Source organism: Acartia tonsa, chromosome 5 (assembly GCF_053477335.1).
Source record: "Acartia tonsa isolate MP-2025a chromosome 5, ASM5347733v1, whole genome shotgun sequence".
Classification (NCBI taxonomy): domain Eukaryota; kingdom Metazoa; phylum Arthropoda; class Copepoda; order Calanoida; family Acartiidae; genus Acartia; species Acartia tonsa.
The window spans coordinates 37770531-37787753 of record NC_137264.1 but is presented as its reverse complement, the minus strand read 5'-3'; the positions used below and the strand labels follow the sequence as shown (position 1 = coordinate 37787753).

At 31.7% G+C, this 17223-nt stretch overlaps 1 protein-coding gene and 1 long non-coding RNA gene across 2 annotated transcripts; one reads left to right on the top strand and one right to left on the bottom strand.

Moving 5' to 3' along the window:
• Positions 1 to 122: 122 nt before the first annotated feature.
• Positions 123 to 1019, top strand: LOC145320015 (uncharacterized). The gene is made up of 3 exons (XR_013880104.1): positions 123 to 359; positions 605 to 672; positions 796 to 1019. It is a non-coding gene; the product is annotated as an uncharacterized LOC145320015 (long non-coding RNA).
• A 1066-nt stretch (positions 1020 to 2085) lies between these two features.
• On the bottom strand, positions 2086 to 7123 carry LOC145320014 (uncharacterized). The gene is made up of 8 exons (XM_080162456.1): positions 7034 to 7123; positions 6703 to 6801; positions 5544 to 5626; positions 5148 to 5229; positions 4470 to 4568; positions 4154 to 4219; positions 3265 to 3463; positions 2086 to 2918 (listed from the first exon to the last, which is right to left on the bottom strand). The coding sequence occupies exons 1-8, from the start codon at positions 7106 to 7108 to the stop codon at positions 2674 to 2676; spliced, it is 948 nt and encodes a 315-aa protein (XP_080018582.1). The 5' UTR covers positions 7109 to 7123; the 3' UTR covers positions 2086 to 2673.
• Between the last annotated feature and the right edge of the window lie 10100 nt (positions 7124 to 17223).

The following is a 17223-nucleotide window of genomic DNA, read 5'->3' as shown; positions in this document are numbered from 1 at the left end:
GGGGGAAAAGTGAACAGCTAAAAAGCACCAGAACAATTACTGTAACATTTTCCCCCCCAAACGCCGCCTATAGATATATAATTAAATATATATATTAAGTGAATTATTAATATAAATGGCTACCTAATTAACGCCATGAATTGTGATTAAATCATGCTAATAATATGATTGTAATTCAATTTAAAAATATTTCTTGCTGCGTGATGTTTGTTTGAGTCCAACTCTTGAAATATCAAATCTTGTTGCCTTCTGCAAATTGCATTCTTAAATATTAATACAAAAATATAACTATACAGAAAAAAAGCTGAAATTTTAGCTATTATAATTATATGAAGAAGAAAAAATTATATTTGTTTCTGGTTTTTAGGTCAGTTTTGGGTGAAGGGAGAGGGATTTTTGTTTCGAGTATGGGGCAACTTTTGTCGTCATTTATGTCCTCCAGTTTTATTTTACACTCATGTGTTTTAGTTTTTACTTAAAATATTGTTATCATTATTTTGTTATTATTTATATATAAATGTCTGTCTTTCCGATGGAAGGAGAATATATATTGACCTGATTTTAAAGATAATATAAAACTTTTTATGTTGTACCTAATTTCCAGAAACTGTTAAGAAACGGTCAAATAATATCTAGAAAAAGCACTTGTTTTTGTTTAGTACCATGGTTAATGTGCATTAACAGAAATATAAACAAAGATTATTTTTAGAGAATATTATAAAAATTCACAAATCTTTTTTAAATAACTAAGTATTTTTCATATTTTCTTAAAAATCTTTGTTTGTATATCGTAAGTGTATGAGTGACCCGAAATTTTAAATTGAATCAACGGGTGATAATTAAATATACAGATATAAATGATAAAACAATATTAATTTTATTATAAGATATTTGAATTGTTGATGGGTGTAATGAAATTTCGTTGGTTATTTTATGAGAATGTGTAGATTTTAAAGCCGTACATACACAGTTTAAAGAAGATGGATTTACTATGAATAAATAAGTTCTGAATAAAAAAATTATCTTGTTTTTTTTATTTCAAGAGCAAAGCTTCCTTATAATTAATATTGTCCGCTTGTCAGTGAAAACTTGGATTTTAAAGATTTTAGTGAGATTCTTTCTTCTGTGGATTAATAATTTGTAAAAAAAAAACCTCAAGGTAATAAAACCGATTTTAATATCCGCAGAAAGCCGTCAATAATTTGGTGCAATAAATATCAAGAACCATCCCATAAATCTTTATATGAATTTTCATATTAAACACGATCGTCTGCTAAAGTTTGAGCCTTTATCTGCATGTAGAATGAATTTTTAGCGGCATTCTATGCGCTAGTGCTCAAAATCTTCAAAATTATCCAAATTAAGAAAAGTTGTTTATTTCTAGTGCCCAAAGTACAAGACAGCAAAACATTGAATTTTAGATCCATTGTCACATCCCTACACCCCTGCTAGAGCACTGCTCGGTTCGAACCTTCTCACCGCCATGTTGGAAATGTCCTATTGACTTCAAACTTTGCACGATGATTTCTGTAGCAGTTGTTGCTTTTGATCCAAATATGGAATGTTCATTTAGATTTTCTTGTCTTTGGCTACAACTTTTGTCCTTTTTAAAAAGCGAAGCTTTGCTATAATTATAGAGTAAGTCCGTCCCTCCGAGCTCTTTTCGTTAATTTAAACAGGTCAGAATTGTCCTTTCGATTTCAAACTTTACATTATGATAATGTACAATTTAGAAAGCGTAGCAACTCCATAACTGTTAATAGAAAATCCCTAAGTCCATTTAAAACATGCAGATTTTTTTACTTTTTTGACAACAATTTTTCATTATAATAATTATATTCATCTGAGTTTTGAACACTGATTCGTAGGACAATATAGTACAATTTTATGAGCGAAATATGTCCTTAAACAATATTCTGTTTTGAGAATTTTTGTATATTACTTAAGTACATTTCAAAGCTTCGCTTTTATAGATATTTTCATCCTAGTTACAATAAAACCAAATAAATATAGCCACTACCCCAATAGATATTATCATCCTTGGTTTAAAAACATAATTCTGAAAAAAAATTTGTAACAAACAAGAAAATGTAAGAAACTTTATTGAAATAAATTAGCAAATAAATATAAAACTTAATATCAAGCCTCGGCTACGGTAAAATATCTACTGTCCTAACTGCCGAGCCCTTGGTTTGCTTTTGAAAGCGACGCTTTTCCATAATTAGGTCCATAATAGATAGTTCTTATAATTATTTTAGGCAATTGTCCAGTCGATTTCAAACTTTTAGAAGCGCTGCAACTCTTTATCGTTTCCTGTAAATCCGTTTGTCCCTTAAAACATGTTGATTTTCAACTTTTTTAACATTAACTTTTATTTTATAATTTAATTATCTTTTTCCTTTTATTTGGCATTTGTATCCTAGGACAACGAGGTACAATACTGTAAGCAAGGTATCAAAATAATCAAGTCCTAAAATGTAATTATGTCCTTAAACAGCATCCTGTATTTAAGCAATTTTGCAACAAAAAATACAATTTAGTTTAGACAAATAGTTAGTCTGCTTTTCTAATTCTGACATTGTACAAGTTTTAATGTTTGTTTGTCGTAACGTCTGATTTCGAAGCTTCACTTTTATGGATGTTATTGTCATCCTTGTTTTTCTGAAACCAAAATTATATTTTCTTATTATACTTTTCATCCTTTTTGTGGCTGAATCTTTTTTCTTCCGACGGATAAACTTTTTGACCATCAATACGGATTTGCTTCTTCAGATTTTCTTTTACTCTCTCCTTTATGTTATCATAGTGTTTATCATTTGAAGGATTTTTAGATTTGTCCGTTTGCTTTGGAATGTGTTTTTCTGTGGTAGGGGTTATTTCTGGCTTAGAGGTTTTTCCATTTGATTGTGACTTTGTATCTTAATAAAAAGAAATTATTTGTAAGTGGCTCCGTTAATTTAGTTTAGATAATATTTCCTATATAAAAGATATGGGATGTCTTTATGGAGATGGGATGTCTTTATGCGTGTTTGTCTGTAAAAAAGATCTCAATACCAGTTAAATTGATTATTTTCATAGTTGGTACATATATCCAGTAAAAATTTTGTACAGCACAGTAAAGTTGTCATAAGGTCTTGAGACTATCGTCATGTCGATATTAATCTTTGTGTTGTTTGCACTATAGCCTTCAATGGTAAAAAAGGGTTTAGTTTTAAAAACTTATTATATTTCTGTCTGAGAAATCGATGCGGTAATATACATTACCTTCTTTCTGAGAAAAAGTAGACATTTTATCCCTCAGGAGGCCCCAATAATGCTTTGTCATTTGGACGCCATTTTGAAATGACTCAGCTGCGCGTACAGAGAACTGGTTGTACCAATCAGCTGTTTGTACATTGTTGGTGAACCAATCAGATGCTTGCATTGAGTAGTGACTGTACATTTCTTTGCAGGTTGTTGTTGTCTAAAATAATATTAGGGATATATAATTTAAAACTCTTATTTTGCCTATCTTTACATCTCTAGTTAATAACAACGTAGAATCAGACATTTGTGGAGGGTCAGAGGCAGTTAATAACATCCCAGCTATTTAAGACAACCAACCGAATGTATCAATTTACTTTGCATGTCTGAATATCCTAGCTGTTGTATGGAAATAAGTTGAGCCTGTTTGGCTGCCAAGTAATTTCCTCTACTATCACCTAACAAAGTTGCAAATTTAAACGTCTTTAATTTTGACCCAGTTTAATTTAAGATTCGATCACTTTACATCTCCGAGGCATAACGTCTCTAAATTGAAAACGAGTAGTAGAGTGTTTAGTGCACTTTGAAAATGGGAATGGATGTCAAAGCTTTTTGGCCTATCTATTCTCTTGACGTCACAGTAGAAGGAAAGAGAAAGGGAGAAGGGGAAAGACCTCATAGAAAATAGATGGGGTAAAGGGTATTTCCTGACGTCAATAGAATAGGTAGGCCAGTGACATCTATCCCCATTTTGCTAAGGCTCTATAAACAGCTTGGTAAAACAAAATCAGCAATACAATACTTTTTCTTCTAAATAGTTTTTGTGTTAAAACTCTTTGAGGTTGATTATAATGTAAAGCAAACATATGGTAATATCCTGTTTATAGAGTAGTTGTGCCACAAAAGATACCTTTTCCCATAAATCTCCAGTTTTTGTCTTAAGATGACTCCAGTTTGGTTGGTAATTTTCTGTCAACTAGAAATATGAATTGTGTAACATACAAAGGATTTTAACAGAGGTGAAAAAAGGATAAATTTTTGTTTCAGGGGGGTGTAAACAAACTCACCCTCTTCACGCTTTTGATTACATGTTAAGGAGAAAATTGAAAACTCCTGGACTAATCAAGTTTTCAAATAAGTTTATTGGTCCAGGACATATTTTAAGATAAATTAAGAATAAGACCTAAACTAAAATCATATATTTTATATAAAAAAATATTATTTACCTTCTTAGCATAAAAGATTCCTTCTTTTGTTTTGTCTACAATGAAAATTGCAGCTTCCTCGCAAAATAAGTAAACTCCTACTAACCCTTCCATTGTATTCTAAATATTAAAAGTTGCAGCATCTCAAAAATCAATCAATGCACAAAAAATATTAATGAATGCTACTTTCTGAAAAATCATAAATTCTATAAAGTAGCTGGTAATTTGTCTGGCTAGTAAGATCTCGTGAACAGGAAGACTGTTCGGTGTACAGTTTTCAAAGAAGCTTTGTATTGGTTATGTTATGTATGATACAATTGTTTCAAGGAAAAGAAGAAAGACTATCTAAATATTTTCCATTGCCTTGATTTAGTAATGTTTCAAAATTAATATTACTGAAATCTTGTCTGGGCAAAATCGGGGTGTAACTGGTTTTGAATGTAACCAAAGGGAAGTGGGTAATGGTATGAATGACGTAATATTCAAGAATGTGACAGTGAATCATAATACGGACAAGGAGATTTAAATAGCTAAAAATAATTGCCTAACTGCAGTCAGACCGCTAGGATGTTTTATATTTAATTATGCTCAATATTGATGTTAATGTTAACAAGAAGTTTCAGCCTAAAAACGTTTCAGACAGACGAAGATTTCGAATTAAAGAGTAGCTTCTGTACTGCTAATGGCCCTGTTTCTTACCTTCTGTAAAGAGTCCTTGGTGATTAGTGCAAAAGCTTGTAAATGGTTGAGATCAGGATTTTGGGCAAACTTTTGAATTTCTCTACAAAAGAAACATTTCAGGCTGTGCTTCTCTTTATAAATGCTTTTTCCTTGTTGAGCAAATTTCTCACAATCCTTCTTTTTTTTTTTGAAAAATACACTGGTACCCAAAGTTTTTAAAGACTGTAATCTCTTATTCCTTGGCTTTAGACTTTTTGGTACTTTTATTATTGGTTAGTTCCAAACTATTAGTTTCTAAACTTTTCAACCATCTTGTTCTACAGAAGGGGTAATTTTGTTTGTCATCATTGTGGATGTACATTAATTTACCGTCCATAGTCTTATCCCTTAATATCCCAGGTAAATAATTCTTACTTTGCATAATTTCCTCTGGGATAATCAGAAGCTATGATTGTTGTCACCAATATAAGGCTTAGCAGTGATAACATAAAGAACAACTAAAATAAAACAGTGATGACAACATCCATAAGTAGCGAAGCTAAAAAATTAAGACTGGACATCCGAAATAAACTATAGAGCAGTATAATACAAAATAAAAATAAAGAACGAAACCTTTTAAGATTTATAATGTGGAAATCCCTGAAAATTTCAGCTGTCTATCAGGAATAGGAGTTGAAAAAGACCTTGAACGCTTAAAAAACAAGGAATCTAGCACCCCAACCATAGAGCAAATCTTAATGAAGTTTTATAGAAGTATACAGAATTAAAACTTTTCTTAAACTTAATCCCTGAAAATTTATCTTCTTATTTTATTTTATTTATTTATTTAACTTCTATCTTGAATAGGACTCGAGAAAATCATAAAAACTTAAAAGTCTAGGAATCGATCTAGCACCCCAATTAAAGGACATATCTTGATGACACTTAGTAAAAATATGAAGAATGGGAACTCATTTAATCCCAGAAAATTTCAGGCATCTATCTTGAAAAGGAGCCGAGAAAATCACGTTTCCCCCAAAACGTTTCAGCCGGACAGACGGACATTACAAATTATAGAGTAGCTTCGCTTCTAAAAAGGTTATTTTTCATTTTAGTTCGCTGGGAAGGGATACAGCATTGAAGTACTGAAATATTAAGGTTGCGCTATAATGACTATTAGTGGCTGCTCCCCTACGCTCTAAGGGCTAAGAAAGAAAATAATCTAAAAATAATCCAGCCATTTCCGAGATCTTAAGCTTCAGACAAAAAAATATACTTTATATAATAGGATACTAGTTGCTTCGCTCTTGGCATCTAGCCTCTAGGAGAGTCGAGCAAGGGAGGTCAGCAAAATAGCCTGAAACCACCCCTAGATATTTATAACGCTTCCAATATTAGAATAGAAAAGCAAAAATAATTATTTTATATATTTTGGTAAAATTTCCAACACTGTGTTTCCACCTACCACTTATATATTTTATGCAATGTTAGGTGAAATTTTTGCAACTTTAGGGTAAAAGCTGAGAGTTCTAAAACTCAGTAAAAATAATGGAAAGTTGTTAGGGGTACTACTCATTAACTATTATTATTATACCTTAGTACAGCAGTAAGCTCCAGTTGACTGTTTCATAGGTATTTGACTATATCTGGAGGACATTTTTGTATGTCGTCTTCTGCTCAATATTTCTAATTCCTTAACAAAAATCAGAATATATTAAGATACAATAATAAATCTAGGCAAGGACATGCACACTAATTTAACTGAGCGTGGGGGTAAGTTTCTATTTACCCTCACCGTATAAAAATGTTTTTAAAGAGGTTGGTATTATGGCAAAAAATGTTAACCCCTCTTAATTTTTCTCTCCTTAAAATAACGTACATACATATTTAACTTAGAGTAGCTGTGCTTAAGAAAACTAACTTACAGGATCGTCGACAACGCCCATAACCTCTCTGAGATATTTATCTGCGTCGTTCCCAGACAATTTAGTTTCTGCCATTTTTCATTATTTCTTAAAATAAAAATAAATCTTTTTTTGTATGGGTTAGAAACCTATTAATATCCAAATTATGGACAATTTTCAGCAAATGATAATATAAAGATCATAAAATAAAAACCAGTTTTGTTGGCCCGGGTCAACAAAACTAGGATTGATCTTATGACTTTTCATTATTCTATCTGGACTAACCAAACTGGAAAGCTGCGGATAGCTGTTCAGTTCAGTTTTCATAAATAAATATTTCAGCTTGGATCCTAATCCGGTTCAATTACGCTGGTTAAAAAGTAGTTCTGTTAAAGTAATAAAATTCATCTCTGTTTTGTTGGCCCTTGTCTTAGTTCCATTGTTTGTAATACAATGCGACAAATAACTTTTTAAAATAAACTATGAACATTTAAAAAAATTAATGTTGTTGGTCGAATAACCGTCACAAAGTCCTTTAGGGAGCGCAGCCGCTAATTATATTTAAAAACTGTAATATTAGATTTGACAGAGAAATATCACAATAATAAATAAAACTAGAATAACAACGTGAAATTAACTGTAGTATAGCAGAAAAGAAAGTTTTGTCATTTCTATAGTTTCTGGATCTATGCCAAGAAAAGGGGTACTATGTAGGGTTATAAGAATAGGAAAATAAATGTATAAGTATCACGATAAATACCTACATCCAGTGTTGGGGACCTTTTTCGTCTGCTAGCTCTTTTATAGCGACTTAACTGTGTTAATATTTATAATCAAATTACAAATTTTTTTAATGTGAAAGATTATGATATTCAGAATTTTCATATTTTAAACCTTTTCTAAATATAATTGAATCTAAGACGACGTTTTAAATAATGAAGTTTAAGATATTAAGTTATAAGGTTATTGTTTAAATTAAGATATCTAGAAAATAGAGAAATACATTGTTTTATTTCTTATTCAGACCTCGGCACCCCAAATTTTAGTCACCCTAGGCCCAACGGCTTATAGAATCCTTACAAATCAGAATCGTTCTCAGCCACTAAATTGCAACTCAGCCGCGCAGCTTCATAAGCTACCCAACAAGCCTCACTGTCACCCTAGTGGCTTACTAAGCCAAACAAAAGCCTCACTCTATGCTGCAGCCGCAGTTTTATAGAATCTACATGTGCAAGGTTAGACAAATTTAATAAGAAAACACAAGAATGAAATCAAATATAAAGGCGAAGCTCAGTAAATCAGATAATCAGTAACGAACATTATACCAAAGGTAAAGTGACATTACTTAAAACAGTTTTGCTGTAAATTGCTTCATTACAGAATGATTATCATGTTACCAAGCTTTAGAATTATATTTTATGTACAAATATGATCATTCAGAGTTTCAACTCAATAGGACAATGCTAACATGCCTAAACTAAGATCTAGGACGTAAAAACTTTGGGTTCTTTTATGAATTTTTATTGGTTAGTTTCAAACTAATGGCGTTCAAACTTTTCAACCAATAATTTTGTTAATATCATTGAGGTTGTATATATATGTAAATATATTTAGCGTCCATTGTCTTGTCCCCTAAGATCCCTGCTTAAAAGCAAGAGAAACTCTAAGAGAATGGATGGGGTGGAGATGGGGAAAAATTGTAAAGAAAGAGAGACCTGAAAATACGGAAAGTAAGAGAGAGTGAGAGAGAAAGAGAGAGAGAGAAAGAGAGAGAGAGAGAAAGAGAGAGAGAGAGAGAGAGAGAGAGAGAGAGAGAGAGAGAGAGAGAGAGAGAGAGAGAGAGATAGATAGAGAGAGAGAGAGAGGGTGAAAGAGAAGGAGAGAACATGAGGAGCATGAACGAATGATATATGATTTCCAGCCATTTCCAATACTATCAAATATTGATGTGTCACACTTTAAATAACCCCTAACATAGTCCTGTAAATGTTAAGTGATCTCACCCATACACAAAGTCTTTAGACCCCAATTTTGTTACTCTGCGCCGTAAGAGAAATATATTTATTTGTCCGCTCACCAGTAGTTTAACTTTGACGGTACTGCAAGCCATGCAAACAAGTGCTGAAACATATATGTAATAATGTAAATCGTGCAAAAAAATTGTTTTTAATAAGCTATTCAATATTTAGGGTCGGCCTGTGCGTCATTAACGGATAGCTCAAATCGGAATTTCGTCATTAGAATTGTCCTATGGCTTTCAAACTAGCAATGAAGATTACAGTTATAATTAGGTAATAAAAGTATACAGCTTAACAAGAATGTGATTGTTTATAGAAGGTCTGTATTAAAATCATTATGCTGACATTTTTAACTTTTTTGGCTATATTTTGTTTACATATTAAAATCATCATTCTATTAGCACATGGTCGAATGCGAATAATCGCTATAATCAAGTCTTTAAATGTAAATTACGTCCATGGTAGAGGGACAAAGTGTTTTAAAAATCAGCCATGTGACGTCACAAGAATGAGCGATTATCCAACTCTTTTTTATGGGTACTTTTTAACTTCTCCTCTCATCTCCCTCATTTATATGATATCAAATGGCTGATTTTTGAGTCAAATTGTACCTCTACATGTTAAGCCCTGCAATGCTGCAAGTAATTTTTTTTTCTACTAGTAGTTATATTTTTTCAATGCAAATTCGATATCCTCTTAATTTATCAAATTTCTACCTACTTTTTTATAATTTTAAAATTTTGGTGCAAAATGAATAAATTTTAACTAAATCCAAATTATAAGTCCAATAAAATTTAGTTTCTTGGAAGATTTTTGTGAAATGAACTTTAAAATATAAATATTTTATTACATTTCTGTACGATTTGCACAATTTTAGCTCTGTGCATACTTTTATATTATACATATAATCACAATATCTTTTAAATTATTATAATTTTCTTTTTAGAGACGTTTAAGCTTTTTTTAAAAGGGAGAAGTTGGGTGGGGTAAAATAGGATATATGTATATTTTAAAAGTTTATACTAATGTTTAAATATTTCCCCCCAACGTTAATGTTTTTAAAGAATTACTTTAATTTTAAAAAAATAATTAATTGCTTACAATATTTTTTTATTCAATGACTTAATTTCATCAAATAAATGGATGTGTTTTGAATGATAAAAAATTAGCTCTCAAATTTATTTATTATTATCAAAATCTTTGCTTAAGTCTAAAGTACATAAAATCATCCTAAATTGTTTCGAGAGTTTCGAAAACAATTTCAGTATATATATATACATATATCCTATATAAAACTATCGACTTTGCCCCTTGCCTCTAGGGGCTTTGTCCCAAGAGGTATTATAGATAGTAAGGCTTTATTATTTGAAACCAAGGATCTCAAATGGCTTGAATGGGATGTATTTTCCAGAGCAGCTATATAAATATCCTGTGGTTTGGTTTTAGGCTATATTACTGACCTCTAGGTCCTTCCCTAGAGGCTAAAAGTAAAAAAAAACTCTTATTAGATAATTATTGAGATGACAATGGTTAAATGGATTAAACTCGTTTTTTTTCAGAATATTTCTTAAATTTTCTAGTTTTTTTTCATATTTGTTCGCAGCTGTAGCTGCAATTGAACTTCAATCCAAAGCCGTAATTTTTTTCAACGCGATATACAGCAAATAGCTCTCTGCTACGAAGTGATAAAAAAAATGACAGTCGGCTTCGACGGACACGGTTGATTGTTGCTTCGGATACGGCTGCTGAGCCCTGATCAAAGCAAAACATAACTTACTGCTAAATTATGGAAATATGCAGGCTGTTTTTATGAGGTCATACACACAACTGTAAATTAGCAAACAATATTTATATTTGCTTACCAAAGATACTTTTGGCTATAACCCTAGCCTCTGGGGACTTCTCCCCTTTAGAGGCGGTTGGGAATACTTGCAATAATGATAATTTTAGAAAAATAATGAATAAAATCCATGTAAATCTTGCCTCGGACAAATAAAAAACATACATACATAAACATAGGCGTCCAAGGGGGGGGGGTAATGGGCCATTTGGCACCCCCAAAATTTTGTGAACAATACCCCCCCCAAAAAAAAATTACCCCTACATTGGGGGTGCCGTAGGCACCCCCAACGATTTTGGGGGGGTATTTACCCCCCCCAAACCATTTTGGGGGGGTAAATACTCCCCCCAAAATAGAAAATCTCTAACAAAAAAAATTTTTGCGCGCTTCGCGCGCATTTTTAATACTAAATTTTTTATAAAATTTAAATTACCCCCCCCAAAAATTTTACCCCGGGGGTAAATTTTGGGGGGGGTAAACAAATTTTACCCCTGCCAACAGATTTAAGGGGGGGTAATTACCCCCCCCAAGCAAATTTTACCCCCGGGGTAAAAATTTTGGGGTAAAAGCTTGGACGCCCCTGTACATAAATCAAACATACAAAATAATAATATTCTATTCTGAAACATAATGAAAATAAAAATTAAATTATTAAAAAATTAATAGATTGAAAACATTAATTCTATAGATAACTTTGAGATCTTTTTGTGATCCACAATTACATTTTTGCCTCTCTTGGCATTGATGTCATTTTTAAGGACAAAACCGTAATCATAGATTATATTTATAGTTTCACCTTGCCTACTGTTTTATACTGTAATAATTAGGTTAACTTATTTTAGGATTACCTATGTATTATATGAATATACTCTTAATATATTCATATACTTTAATTGGTTTACCTTTTTATAAGGTACAAAGATAATTGTTGTCTAGATTTATTCATAAAATATGTACAGCAAAAGCATTTTTTGATTTGAAACAAATTATTAGTAGAAGTTTATCTGAAATTTGAATTAAACAAATTAAATCTGCCAGACGTGTCCAAGAAAAAAATGTTCAGTTGTCATAAAAAAATGCAATAAATCATTGAAAATCACGTTTATAAGTATGACCGACACACTGACGGATCAGGTATTATTATTTACTGCATGCTCAGCTCATTGGTGACTGAAAAGTCTTCACCCTAAATTTCAGCTGTCTATCTCAAAGCATTACGGATGGACTGAGGGACGGACTGGACAAGATGAATTAGAGAGTAGATTCGCTAATAGAAATATGTTTAATCTTGATAGACAAAACACCCAATAAAAATCGTAAAAAGTTAAATTTTGACTGTATGAATTTTGAAAATAATTTTGTACGTCCAATGAATGGTATCTGAGATGATATTTCCAATAAGAGGGTATACAGGATATCTATTACAATAATTATCTTCAAATAAATAATCAAAGAAACTCAGGCAGCTTAAGGGATAAGACAGTTGACGTAAAATTGATGTAATTGTACACCTCCAATTATGTTTAACCAAAATATTGGTGGAAAAAGTTTGAATACTTTTAGTTTGTACAATCCAATTAAGATTTAATAAAAGTCCCCAAAGTTTTTGAGCTAACGTATGAAGGCACGTGTGGTTATGAAACTTTGGGGTCAAGTATGATTATAATCCAATGTACTCTTCCTCCCTGAAAATACTAGGTCAATTATATCCATGGGTAGCGAATCAATAACAGCTATTATTAGACAACAAAAATAGTTATCAATTTACAGATTTGCAAATATTAACAAATAATATTTTTGTATTGTTCAGTTGTATTAAAAATTAAGAAGAACATATTTTCAAGTATTTCCTTATCCTCACATTAAAGTAACAAGATGTTTGTCTGTGTGTCTGTCTGTACTAAAATACCTCGCTAACTACATAACTTTTGATCCCAAGACAAATCGCTCTTATAAAATATTTTATATGATGGCTCAATCTATCTTTAAAGAGGCCTCTAGGTGAAAGGATACTAGTTCTAAAAAAAGGCTTTGCTACTATTGGACACAATCGTACTTGGTCTGATATTATTATCAATACCATAAAACTTGTATTTGCCTAATGAATATATTCAATATTTATTCATTAATATTTGTAGTAAAGGTCAAGAAATACAATTGAAATGTCAAAAGGTATGTATAATAAATGTATAAAATAATTCTACAACGTGTGGTAAGTTGCATGGTTGGGAGGGTGTATATTTGCCAAGATCTCGTAAACGGCTGAACCGGTACTTAATATATGTTAGAAATAATTAATCCTAACCCCTGGGTTCCAAGAGGCTATATTTTGATCATGTTTTTAGAAGATGGTTAAAGTAAGTCCCTCCACATATTATGACATCATACGATAGAATAACCAATGAGAGGCCAGCATAAGTTTTACCATTGTTCAATTACAGTGTATACTGGCCTCTCATTGGCTTTTATATCGTATGACGTCATAATCTGTGGAGGGACTTTAATCATCTTCTGTTTTTAAATTTTTGATAAGGTAAAAAAAATTAACAAGGAAGATATTTACCCAGACAACATTATAAAGAATCTACATTGAAATATAATTAAAAGTAAATGAATATGATAAAAATAATAAAATATGAGGTTCTTCTTTAGTTGCGTGCAGGGAAAAGGGAATGATATTCTGACAAACAACTCTGAAGGAAAATTTCCCCACAACCCCCTTCCCCTTTTCCTCCCCTTCTAACTCACCTCTCTTCAGTTACATGAAAAAAACAAGATGTAACCCCACCTAACGTCCAAAGGTTTCGTGATTTTTTTTGTAGAATTGATTGTTAAAATAGCCAGGCATGGTTGTGTGTACAAGATTGTGTCAGGGGGTTGTGAACCTTGAGAGGATAAAAAGGGGGGAAGCTGGCCAACTCAATTTTAATTCAGAGGGGTGGGGTGTTAACACGCCTCTGCTTCTTTTTATTACAGTTTTGTTAAAATTGTGTCATCCCAAGAGATGTACAATTGTTGTATATATGTTTTCCCAATTCACCTATATAACAAGAACGATTATTTATGAAAATCATGAAGATTTCATCAAAGAAAAAATATGTATTATTATAGCCTTGTAACAATATCATTTAAAAATTTCTTAAAGTATTCTCAAAAAGTATTAAAGTAAAGGTCAAAAGTTTAACGAACAATTATAATCTTAAAGGCTTTTCGATAATAGATTTCTGTTTTAAGTAATTTCAAATCTATTACAGTAATTGAAAAAAACAATGATGTGTCTACTACATATTTAAAATATTAAGTATTCCAAACCCTAAACGTATCGTATTTCGAGAAAAATCAAAAGGGAATTTAGAGACATGATAATATTGAAATTGGGGAATATTAATTAACGTCGCCAAGAATTCTATTTCAAGAATATGATATATATTCCCTTCTCCGTTCGTTCACAAATAGCTCCCTATTTATATTTTTCTAAATATTCAAATTTCTTAATATTTATTTACGAAGTGCTTTGTAAATAAATACTAGATTTTGAAAAATAATAAATTTTTACGTTGTATATTTCTATTTCTGAAATAAATCACGCAATCTATATTTGACTTTCAAAAGTTAAGTTCGTTAAATATTAAAATTTAAAACAATTCCGATATAAAATTTACCAAATATTAGACTTTTAGGTTTTTTAACACTTCAAATTATGAAATTTGTTTTATTAAGATTATATATGATAGATGCCTATTGAGTATAGGACCTGTCAAAACATAAATACAAGGATATTTCAATTGGTTGGTTAAAACTAGCAGTGTCTTAACTTTTCAACCAAGTGATGATTTTAAATATTATCATTGGGTATATCTAACATTGTCTCAAATAAAGGTAAAAGTTAATTTTTGTTTCTATAAATGCTCATATTTAAACTTCCTATTGTAAAGGATTATAGGGGGTGCGGTGTTCACAGGGATTTTACCCCCCCCCCCCCCCATATTCGATTGAATATGATTTACTTTACAGTTTACTACCATTCTCTGACAAAATAATAAAAAAGGTGAAACAAGGCCAATAAAATCTAAAATATTACATTTATATAGTTCATAGAAGCGAAGCCCCTCTATAATTAGGTTTAGCCAGTTAATCATTAAACAGCTTCCTTAAAATTAAGTTATCCATCTTAGGTAAGCTTCATATAGGTCCCCGTATAGTTTAAGGGAAACCATAAGGGATAAGACAATGAGCGATAAATTTATTTACATCCCCAAAGATTGATGCTCAACTTAATGAACAAACCATTAAAGTCCCCAAAGTTGTTAAGCCAATGAATAAGTAAACGTTATCATAAAACTTTGAATTGACAAAATTGTCCTATAGGAAGAATTATTAGGGGGGGGGGGATGTATGAAGTGAGAGAGAGTGAGTGTTTATTTAACTCCTCCCCCCCCCCCCCCAAGAAATGCTAAGATTGCATTCCTAAGATACAGGGATAGAGCAATAATTCAGACCAGAAAATTGTAGACTGATCATTAATGATATTGTCTTCCTATTGAAAACTTCGGATCATGTAACTTGTAGATGCAGCGCTGCACTTACAAGTAACATGTTGTTAAGCCATCAAATAAGAAAATATTATAAAACTTTTGGGATTAGTGTAATAAACATCCCATTGTCCCCTATCTCTTTGAACTTTGAAAAGTATATTTGATGAAAATCTTCGTAAAAAAATCCGACATAAATCTTTAATAGTAACCTTTTTATAGACGAATGTTAGGAGTTATACATTATAGAATTGTAGAATAGCTTTGCTATTAAAAAGTTAAGTAGTATGTAGTTGAAATATTGAGAAGATAAATAATATTAATGGTCAGGTTTTAAGCTAGTTTCTCTATAAAATATAAGATATCCCTAGGAACATGGGACGAAGCTACTAGTAAGTTAGAAAGTTTCCCCTCCTTCCCCTAACAAATTTTAGTTACAAGAAACAAAATCCTTTTAAGTTTTGCTCACTAATTGTTTTCCCCTTTTTTAGTGGCACAGCTGCTCTATAACTAGGTTAGGTCAGTCTAAAAGTCAAAATATCTTGCAATCAATATTAAGAAAAATCAGGGTTCTTAAGAGATAAGACAATGGCCAATAAATTGATGTACATCCTCAACAATGATACACAAAATTACCTTCTATGAATATGTCACTCTCTAGATTAAATAACTTAAACTACAATACACAAATAATCTTGTTGTATGTATTTCTATCAATGATTTTGGATCTAGTCAACCTTGTTTTTATTATTGCATGAAAGGATGGGGGAGGGGAGGTCATGTTATAATTATCAAATTACAATATGACGTCTATTTGGGGGGGGGGGGGGGGGGGAATGACATGTATACACGGGTCATTTAATGTGATTTAGATGTACACTTGTACATTTAAATTATGCTTATTTTGATATTCCGACCATAAACACCAAAAATAGAAAGACAGAAGGACATTTCAAAATATAGAGTAGCTTCGAAAGTTTGGAAAGTCAACTCCTAAGTCTAACCCAGAAGAATGAAGGGATAATAAATAAAAGTAAAAGTTTTCCTCCCCCACAATCTACAATACAAAGTAGAATGATGTCTGTCTGTCTGTCCCTTAAGATCTTTGTAACTGCTGGATTCTACTCTTCAGGGAATATACCTACTGGTCCTGTGGTGGTTATAGGCTATTTGTATTGTGTGGGGGGGGGGGGGGACACCATCAACAACCCCCAAAACCTATGTGATATTTTGTTAGCAGAACTAATCAGGGCAAGTTCCAACCTTCTCCCAATCACACCTAACACATGTTTTTGTAGTTTTACAATATACATATACTAGCGGTTACGCCCCTAGAAGCCTCTAGGGGTACTTAAGGTAGAAGGGGAAAAAGTCGACCTCATCCCATTTTAATATTAAGTTTTGAAAGAGTAAAAAAATAATATTTTGGGGGGGAAGTTTAAAACCTTCCCAGGACCTGTAAGAAGCTTTACTGTAAAAGAGAACAATACCGGTTCAGCGGTTAGCGAGATCCTTCGGGACAGACAAAAACGCTTACTACTTTATATAATAGGATAATAATTAAAAATACTGCTCCCCCCCCTCCAATTATTTATCATTACTTTTTACACTATCTACTTTGAGAAAATTACAAGGATAACAACATCCATAAAAGCGAAGCTCTAAAATGGAATGACTGATATTAACTTTTGTAGAGTGTCAGAACAAATTAAGCATAATATGTTTGGATTATTTTTGACAAAATTATACGTTATTTTTTTTGTAAAACTGTTAAATACAGAATAATGTTAAAAGGACAGACCTACCGACCCTAAGTATAGA